The sequence below is a fragment of the Rhincodon typus genome, chromosome 46, assembly GCF_021869965.1.
Source record: "Rhincodon typus isolate 14 chromosome 46, sRhiTyp1.1, whole genome shotgun sequence".
NCBI classification, from domain to species: Eukaryota; Metazoa; Chordata; class Chondrichthyes; order Orectolobiformes; family Rhincodontidae; genus Rhincodon; species Rhincodon typus.
This window is the reverse complement of record NC_063377.1, coordinates 10,455,460-10,465,444: the sequence shown is the minus strand read 5'-3', so window position 1 is coordinate 10,465,444 and position 9,985 is coordinate 10,455,460. Positions and strand designations below refer to the sequence as shown.

The window sequence follows — 9,985 nt, the reverse complement described above, 5'->3', positions numbered from 1 at the left end:
CCACTCTCTTTCTGAACTCAGGCTTTTTATGGAAATCCTCAATTCCTGCACTCACTGTGATGAGATCCTCTTCAAGGAAGATGGCTCCTGGAGCCCGATGCAACCAAAGAGAGTAAAGCAAGAACCCTACTGGTCATCCTACAGCAGTATCGAGGGTAATGTGGAGGCTCCAAGTCTCAAGCTGGGTCCTGACTTTGATCAGTCAAGATAATAGTGCGCAGGACTGAAACCTCCTGAATGTTGTCTTTGCCCCATGTGTCATGTGGTCATTCAGGATGTGAGGGTTTGGGTTTGTAACACACTTACCCAGAGAGCAGCTTTAGCAGGAGGTATACAGGTGGGGAGGGGGGATCCTCTGGCTTTGCTGACAGTGATGTCTTCATGATTCCAGCCAGCACAATTTATAAGGAGCCACCATCACGAGGGAAGTACTGCTCCCAAAGCAGCCAGAATGCTGAGGTGATTGACCTGACATTAGACAGCTCATCAGATGAGGACGAAGTTCCAGTGAAGAGACATTGCCATGTTGTGACCCCTACAAACTTGCCCTCAGTCAACAAGCAGTAAGTGCCTTTTTTCAAAATCTCCTACAGTCTCGATACTGTACCTGGCCCCCCACATGCTGTTTCCTCCCCCTCAACCACGTACCCGGGTCCCCTATACGGGCACAAGTATCAGGGCCCTACACAGTTCCCGAGCTGTAGTTGTCTGTATGAAACTTTTCTCCTTTTTAATTTTGAACATTGACAGGTTGCTGAACCTTCACCAGCTCTCACCGATGCTTCAGAGTCCTGCAACAAACGTGGTTACGTCAGATTACCTCCCATCCCTCTCTATTCCAGAATACCAATTCTCCTACCAGATGCCTCCACTACCGTCTGACATTCAAGGTAACTTCATTCCAGCTCTTTTCCACCCATGCACCAGGCCCCTTGGCTGCCCATATCTGACTTTTTTTTGGTCTGATTTCCCTTACAGGTTTAGATTTATTTTCTTTCTTGCAAGCAGACAGTCAGGTGAGTACAACCGATGCTCCCTTCTACTTTGTGTGCTCCTGCTTTCTGTAGCTTGATGCTGGGATTGAAGCTGCATGTGCCTGCTTTATCAATTTTAGCCTCAACAAGCAGGTCAGCTGCAGTTAAGGCAGCTTCTAGTGTGTGCTTCTCTAATGCATGTGCGCAATAGTGAGGGGAAAAAATTGTGCGCACATTAGGAAGATCAAGGTTCTCAGTGTGAAGGTAATTTGGACTTTGGGGAGTGACTTATTCACCAGCTGCCTTCCTTCATACAGCTGGAATGATTTTTCATTTTCTCCTGAAGTGGCTCCAAATTTTGATCCTCAAAGTCATATGGCACAAAACAGACCCTTCGGTTCAATCCGTTCATGCCGACCAAGTTTCCTGAACTAAACTAGTCCCATTTGCCTGCATTTGACCTATATCCCTCTAATCCTATCCTATTCACGTACCTGTCCGAATGTCTTTTAAATGTTGTAACTACACCTGCATCTACCACTTTCTCTGGCATTCTGCATACAAACCACCCTTTGTGTGAAAAATTTGGCCCTTAAGTCCCTTTTAATCTTTCTCCTCTCACCTTAAACCTGTGCCCTCTGGTTTTGAACTCTCCTACCCAGGGAAAAGACTTTTGCTATTCACCTTATCTATGCCCTTCATGATTTTATAGAACCTCCTAATAGGTCACCCCTCAGCCTCCAACGCTCCAGTGAAAAAAAGTCCCAGCCGTTCCTTGTAATTCAAATCATCCAGTCCTGGTAATATCCTTGTAAATCATTTCTGCACCCTCTCCAATTTAATAATATCCTTCCCATAGCAGGGCACCTAGAACCATTCACTTTCTTCAAAAATGGCCTCACCAATGTTGTGCACAACCACAACATAACATCCAAATTCCTATATTCAGTGGTCTGACCAATGAAGGCAAGCATGCAAAATGCCATCTTAACCACCTGTCTACCTGTGAAGCAACTTTCAAGGAACTATGTACCTGCACCCCTAGGTGTGTCTGCTCAACAACACTCCCCAGGCTCCTACCAATAGCCATCCTGCCTTTGCAAAATGTTTCATTTTGGTAACATTTTTCTGCATAAAACTCCACCTGCCACCCCTCAGTCCCTTTTTAATCTTACATAACCAACTTGACTGTATGCTTAGTCAAGATGTTGTCTCAATTCTGATGTACACCAGGAGGTCTTTTAAAGTTTACACTAGCACCAGTTACTCCGGCTCAGGAATACTGGCTTGGATGCAGAGTAATGATCCTCTACACACCCCCAGGACAGGTACAGCATGGGTTAGATACTGAAAAGCTCCTTCGACACACTCATTATATAGCTCAGATTCTAAAAGCCAATAAACCGAGGGAGGTGCAGTCTGAATCATTGCAGGAGATTGGCAGAAGTTGGGTAGTTGGTTCCAGCATCTGGTCACTTGAGTATTTCTGTGGTTTTACATGTTGTCAATTTTGCCTGCAGCATTACGGTTCCGTTATCAGCAGCTCCTCTGAGGACCAGACTGCCATGCGATCATCGCTTAACCACTTCTTCCAGTTCACGTCCTCACCGCATTTCCTGGAACCTGTGGTTAGCTCAACGAGTGGAATACATGGCTCAGCCAACAGGAGTAGCAGCATTATCTCCAGCAGTGTACTGAGGGGCAGTCAGCACAGTCACCCTGAGACGACAGCTCTAAACAGTGGCAGCACAGTCAGTGCACCTGGCCCTAGCCATGGGTTAGATATTATCTCTTTAGATTAAGGAAACACCAATCAATCATGACCAAGAATGTTCTCCACTTTGAAAACTGCTGCAAACCTTGAATCTGAAGCCAGCTGGTCAGAGTGTTTCCTTTGTATTGGTCAGTAGTTTTTGACTAAATCCCTGGGTGATACAAGAGCACAAGGCACCCACCACCTGGGCCTGAATCCTGGAGCAAGCCTTCTGTTTAAAAACAGGCATTTTGTGGTGCTTCCTCCGTCGAGCTGAGGATCTGGCCTTGCCCCTTCCCACCTCTGTTTACCTACCCCATACAAAGAACAGCCCACAGTCAGAGATCTGGTGACATTAGCGTTAGAGTTGCACTTTGCTTGCATGCAGGCCCCTGTAATCAGCTGTCTGTGATTGTGTCCACAACGAAGCTGCTCCACATTTCAGCCAAAGGAGGGTTTCAGTTCTCAGTAAAGTTTTTGTAGGGAACCAAAGATTTAGAGTACAGGCCATACCAAAAGGAGTAAAGAATCAAAAAAAATTTTGTAAGATGAGATGAAATGAAATGAAATTTAAAGACTGGCATGGATTGTTGAGAAAAATTTGGATATGGGCAGCTTTGAACATTGTGAACTGCAAAAGGGAACTTAATTGAGATTTTCAGGGGTCTTGATGATGGTTACTGTGATTCCTTCTCTCCAGACCCAAACAGATATGAAGGCTAAGATTATCTCGCTCAAAGGAGGAATCCTGTTATTCCAGTCCTTGATCAACTAGGATTTCTAGAGGGGGTGGGTTGGCCTGGATTGAGGTTGGGGAGTGATGTAGGGACACGATAGGGAATTCTAAACATATTGCAAAGTGTTGTCACTTTTTAAAATATAACTTCCAATATATTTTATCAATGTAAAATCTTCCCTTTTTTAAAAGAATTATAGATGAACATTGTGTATAGAGAAAGCAAATGATCTATTTTCAGTTGCAGCTATTTTGTAAATACATATTATGAAAAACAAAACCAATTTGAAGAAGCAATTCCAAAGATTATTCTCTCTGGCAGGCCACTACTAGTGAGGATTAGATTCCTTGTGCCTGTTTACATGTGGATACCTCTATTCATCTGTTTTAAAGTTATTTTCTTCCATTACTGTTCAGTGAATAACCTCATTTTGAGACATGGTTGGGGAGCGGGGGAGGTGGAAATGATGTTTGATGCCTGTTGCGGATGATAAAGATCCAGAGTTGAAAGCTTCGCTGTTCTGGAGCTGACAGACAGACAGCCCTGCCTTGTCTCACATAATGGACCTGGTGAAGCTGTGGCAATAGGACAAAGGGAGTTTTGATATTATTTGCTGAACAGAATTCACAAGTTTTACTCTGTATTGATCCTATTACAATTAAAGGATGAGGAAATTGGGAATTGGAGGTGTAGTTATTTTCTGAACAATGATCTGGATTTTTGTTACTGTGAAAAATGTCAGGAGACTGGCCATTAGAGAAACTGAAGGATAGACTAAGTTTCAGATTTGAACGCCCACTTCTTATCCTCTCACTAGTTACTTGATGAAACTTGTACTGTTAAAGCTCACATATTGGACAAACCAATATGGGCTAGAAGCTGCAGAGATGGAAGAGTGACCCTCCCTCCTGCAAAGCTGACAAAGTAAGGACAAGGGCTTACAGTTTTGAAAAATTCTTGTGCAGGATGAGGGCAGTGCTGGCAAGACCATCCCAAATGCCACTGAACAAAGTGGCGATTTCCTTCCTAATAGTACATTAGGAGTTGGAATGCACTGCCTAAACAAAATTGAATGAATTCAGTTCAGGGCTGCAAGGTGAGTGGGACTGACTGAGTTGACCTTGTAAAGAGCTGACAAAGACATGATAGGCTGCATGGCCTTCGATTGTGATGTGCTCTGCCTTTTCACCCTCACTGACGTCACCTGTTAATCAAGCTTAGTCTTGAAACATACTCCGCAGCAGCCCCTCTGAGACAAAAAAAAGGCCAGGCTTTAGAACAGTGAAGAAATTTCTCCTATCCAGCCTGAATGGGAAATAGCCTCCCAGTAAGTGACCCCCAATAAGGCCTTGAAGTTACCCTGCTTCAGTGAGATGAAGATTCATTCATACAAATGCTGCAGCTTCTACTTCAAGCACTTTTCATGAGACTGTAAGAAGGGAGACAACCAATTTTTACACAGCAAGATCCCACATGCGGTAGTGTTAAAATCCTTGGCAATAGAGATTATCCGATCATTAATTTGGGATTGGTCACGTACGAACATGTTTAGAGAAGTATGTTATCCATTGCCAAATTAGCTGTCACATCCCCACTTGGTAAATGTTTGGGGGTAATATATCCTTATCCAGTTACTATATTGTGCTTCAGTGCACATCTAGTTAAAACAGCAGCCAAAAGGGCAAAAATATTCAGTTACACACAGGGTTATTGGTCCCTGACCATGGCTGGACAGTAAGAATTGATCTTGTATTGCCCACTTGCTGCATCAATGAGGTAATCGCTGATTGGCTGGCTGAAGCACCTCAGAAAGCTTCACATTAACGACAGTATGTCATTTATTAAATTAACTTGACAACATAGAACCTAAAACATTGGGATTTACACAGGCAGCTCATAAAACTGTCTTCTCCATTGTGCAGACTGCCACATTATCAACTCACTGCAGTATAACCACACGTTCAGTGAAACACTGAGGAACTATAGCTAGTCTCTGACAGGTTGATCTCATCACCGTTTGCTTGGCACCTCCTTCTCAATCCGAGTTGTGTTTATGTACGATTCCAGGATAAATATGGTCTCATCTACCTGATTCTCACTTGAATCCAACCTGGAAAAGAGCACAGATAAAGTCAGGATTCCATTCCAATCTTAACAGGCCGAATTGTTTCCCAGGAAATGTCTACCAGTGCTGGCTGCAGAAAAGCCAAGAGCTTTGGGATTGAAATTGTTCAGGCTGGAACTGCCTTAGAGATATTTTCTAGTCAACCTGTTCGGAGATGTTAAAACACTTTTGAAATAAGTGGTTCTTGATTCAGGACCTCCCGATCTAGACAGCCTTAAAGAGCCAATCTCTAGAATCTGTTTTTCCCATAGTACAATTTGCACAATCTAAGGTCTATGCTGGCTCTTTGATGAGGATATTGAATAGTAGTGGTCGCCTACTGTTTTTCCTCCCTGCATGAATCCAATTTCATTTTGCAGGATTATTATCGAATCTGCTTTCACTGCCCTATCAGGGCACTGCATCCCAAATCAGTTGTGTTGTCAGTTTGTGGTGGTATTTGGTGTGAAGGTCAGTGAGATCAGCATCTTGCCCAGTTGGATTCACACAGCCAATAGCCCACAGCCCTGTCCTGTCCTGTCCTGTCCTGTCCCACTGTAGCGGTGGCCACTCACATGTTGACGTTGTGTTTTAGTGTCTCCAGCTGCTGTTGCTCAGGAGCTGTGATCATCTCCTCGATCTCCTGGAGCTGCTGCTCCTCTGCACCAGTCGCCTGCATCGACGCCATGATGGCTTCAATTCTCTGGGACTTCTCCAGCAACCGCCTGAAAGGAGAACAGGGACTCACATGAATTACAAAACAGACCAGAGACAGAGACCACAGATACCAGGCAGCCCATCCGCTCAGTGCATGCTCTCCAATTCATCGAGAACGATACAAACTATTCACAGCTTTGGAGTCAAAATGATCGAGAAGTAATTACCTCTCGTGAAACCATCTGACTTTCCCGTTTCAGCTCATCAGATGCTGAAGCTCTCATTGTAGTCCATTTAACTCCTCTACATGACTATTCCAGTACATTCCTGGCTGGCCCCTCATCCACAGCTTTACTGCATGTTCCTAATTTCTAACATGATCTGTTCACCCATAACCCTGTGGAATCACTTACTGATACTGAGCCCCAATTAAGTAACATCTCAATTTTACAATTCTTGTTTTTGTATTTAAATACCTCCATGACCTCCCTATCTCTGTGCTCCTCCACTTCTGGCCTCTTGAATGGATTTCCATCTCTCCAGCTTTGGTGCCAGGGTCCCTGAGCTCTGTAAATCCCTCCAGGAAACACTGATTTAACTTGCTGCTTAAAATTAACCTTTTGGAGTGAAATTTTGGTCATCTGTCTCCAATGTCCAGGACATTATGGGCCAATTTAGCATGGCAAATCCACCTAACTTGCACATCTTTGGACTGTAAGAGGAAACCAGAGCACCCAGTGAACCCCACACAGACACAGGGAGAACACGCAAACTCCACAGAGTCACCTAAGGCTGGAATCAAACCGGATACCTGGCACTATGAGGCAGGTAAATGTGATTCAAATACTGAGTGATGGGTACACAGTGCGATTATTTGGGCTGAATGGCTCACTTGTGTCTTGTACCATCCAAATGCTCAGAGACCCCATTTTCTCGTTTTTCTTTCCAGTTTCTCTAGCTTCAATATCTTTCCCAAAACAGACACAATAAAGCAATAAACTGGCTACTGAAAACTCTGGGCACTATCAAAATGGAGGTGAAGCCTCCCTTGATCACATTAAGTCTCAAGTGAAGCTCTCTCATAGAATCCCCACAGTGTGAAAACAGGCCATTCAGCCCAACAAATCCACAGAGACTTCCTGAAGAGCATCCCACCCAGACTCATCCCCCTACCCTATTCCATTTCCCATAGTTTACACACCTGACCTACACATCCCTGAACACAACTGACAATTTAGCACTGCCAAACCACCTAACTTGCACGTGTTTGAACTGTGGGAGGGAACCAGAGCACCCGAAGGAAACCCACACAGACACGGGGAGAATTTGCGAACTCCACACAGACAGTCACCCGAGGCTGGAATCGTACCCGGGTCCCTGGTGCCGTGAGGTAGCAGTGCTAACCACTGAGCCACCGTGCCACCCCTCCTTCTTAGTACTACCTGAAGTCCTTCAAAACTGCAACTGGGATGGCAGCTAACACCACTTCCTCCAGTTCTCAATGTCCTCCATCACACTCAAACACCCCAGCACAGCCTGTGAGCCAGCCCAGTCACCAACATTTTGATAGCTCCTGACCTTGCTGATCCCAGCCTCAGAAACACATAGTCCCCAGCATACCGAACCTCAGGCATAATTCGCTGATCCTCACTCACTTGTTCTCTCGGGTTTCGTACTCTCGACGATCGATCAGGTTGACCACAGTCTGAAATAAATTGTAAAACATACCAAGTGATTTTCCAAGAGTCAGCTTCCTCCTCATGTATCTCTGCCTGTGGATTTCACCACACCACACCAACTTGTGAAATGACCCACAGCAGAATGTGAGGGATAAGGAGGAAGTGGGGTAGGGAGCTGAGATTAGACGCCAGACAAAGCTTGAACAATACCATGACCATTCAGAGACCACAGATACATACAGCACAAACTTTTAACCCTTTAGTAAACTTATAACAGCAGCTAAGTGAAAGGTAAAATCAAAACTACACAGGAAGGAAAGCAGTTACAGGCTGGAATCTGATCAGAGGGTTAGGTTGGTGTGGGGTTTTATTTATATTAGAGATACGCAACAGTAAGTTACAGACTGGACTCCAATCAAAGGATTCAGGGAGGGGGTGGTTTCTATTTGGAATAACATACCTGAAAGTAGTTACAGACTGGAATTTAATTGAGAAGTTCAATGGATAATATATAAAATAACAGATACCTAGGAGTGAGTTATAGACTGGAATCTAACTACGTAGAGATTATAGATTTGTTGTTATGGTTACCTTGTAGCACCGCTGTAGAATCATGCGAGCTGTTGGCAGTAAATTGACTGTGTACAGATAGAAGGTTCTAGAGGGGGCATGATCTGGTGTTTTAGGAATTTCCTGGAAAATAAAAACATGAGATTGAATCAAAATTGGAAATGAATCTGTTCACTCCTGAGCAGTAGGAGACAAAAGCAGTCAGGGAGGGTCAGATCCTAGCCTGGGATCAAAGCCAAAGAGACTGTGGATGGAGAGACAGAGAGGGAACCAGGGAGGTTGGGGAAAGGTGTAGAGAGACAGAGAGAGGATGTTAGGGGAGACAGTTAGGAGGGGGCACAGAGCAGGGTTTGGAGGTTAGAGGGGCAGGGAGCAGAAGGGAGAGAGGATTGAGGAGAGAGAGGGGGATGATGGTGGAAGAGGGGTAGGGAAGATAACAAAAGGGTGGGGGGTGATGACCGGGGCAGGAACGGATGGTTATGGATAGGATGAAGGGAGTATTACAGGAAGGACAGGAGAGACAGAGGACCAAGCAGCGGGTGGATGAAGTATAGTGAAGGCAATGGGCAATCTAGAGGATTCCATACCTGAAGGGAGATATAGTTCTCTGATAGCATTCGATACATCATCTCCTTGGCCTCTTTGGCAGGAACCATCGCAAAATCTTCAACTTGTTTCTGCTCCAAGTGTCGTTTGCGGAAAAGTAGTCGGAAAATTCGAGCTGACCGTGACCCAAACCTGAGAGGAGGGCATAGAGAGAGCAACTCCAGTCCATTTGTAATATGGAATCACATTGAACCACAACATTCTATGGTACTGCAGACAAACTGTGGCTTGTTACAGTATACTGAGCAAATAGCATCATATTACCAAGGCAGCACATTGCTCAGTACCTTTCAGAGTTCGCCTCTCCACCTGGTCATTGCAGATAGAGATATATCACATCGGCTTCAGCTGACGATCACTGTACGGTTCAAAGCTCAGACAGAATTACCACACAGGAGGCCGTTTCTCATACTGGGTCTACAGTAGTTTTCCAATTGCCACTATAGCTCAGGACCACGTTGGTGCCCTTTGTCAGTCATCATTCAAGTAATCAGCTCATACCCTCCTGTGTTTGCTGCCTCCACCCTTACAGCTAGTGCAGGATACATGGATAAGGACAAATAGCATTGATGTTACAGGCTGAATGGCCTGTTAGGAACCCACTTACCTTTCCTGTACGACAGACTCCACTGTGGCTCGTGCAAGTGAAGCAAGGGCACGGTGAATGTCAGTGATCCTGTTAAGGCATCTACACAACAAATAGAGGCAGCACAGATTGTCAACATACCTCCAGGAAATCAAGACAGAACTCCTTTCTCTTTCTTGGGGAGTACACTGACTGTGTCTCTCAGTTCCCCCTCTCTTTCTCAGAGAGATATCTGTACACTGACTGTGTCTGTCAGGCCCCCCTCTCTTTCTCAGAGAGATATCTGTACACTGACTGTGTCTGTCAGGCCCCCCTCTCT

At 44.9% G+C, this 9,985-nt stretch overlaps 2 protein-coding genes across 2 annotated transcripts in view; one reads left to right on the top strand and one right to left on the bottom strand.

The window, feature by feature from the left end:
• The window catches only part of LOC109926315 (E3 SUMO-protein ligase PIAS3-like), a 16,198-nt gene extending 12,053 nt beyond the window's left edge, over positions 1 to 4,145 (top strand). Inside the window, exons 9-13 of the mRNA XM_048620274.1 lie at positions 22 to 155; positions 392 to 563; positions 751 to 890; positions 979 to 1,016; positions 2,495 to 4,145. Coding sequence (XP_048476231.1) covers positions 22 to 155; positions 392 to 563; positions 751 to 890; positions 979 to 1,016; positions 2,495 to 2,776 — 766 coding nt within the window. The 3' untranslated portion in view covers positions 2,777 to 4,145. The remainder of the gene's footprint in view (positions 1 to 21; positions 156 to 391; positions 564 to 750; positions 891 to 978; positions 1,017 to 2,494) is intronic.
• A 1,133-nt stretch (positions 4,146 to 5,278) lies between these two features.
• Positions 5,279 to 9,985, bottom strand: part of polr3c (polymerase (RNA) III (DNA directed) polypeptide C) — an 8,639-nt gene continuing 3,932 nt past the window's right edge. The window contains exons 6-11 of the mRNA XM_048620275.1: positions 9,688 to 9,748; positions 9,062 to 9,212; positions 8,496 to 8,597; positions 7,881 to 7,930; positions 6,144 to 6,293; positions 5,279 to 5,574 (exon numbers count right to left, since the gene is read on the bottom strand). Coding sequence (XP_048476232.1) covers positions 5,475 to 5,574; positions 6,144 to 6,293; positions 7,881 to 7,930; positions 8,496 to 8,597; positions 9,062 to 9,212; positions 9,688 to 9,748 — 614 coding nt within the window. The 3' untranslated portion in view covers positions 5,279 to 5,474. The remainder of the gene's footprint in view (positions 5,575 to 6,143; positions 6,294 to 7,880; positions 7,931 to 8,495; positions 8,598 to 9,061; positions 9,213 to 9,687; positions 9,749 to 9,985) is intronic.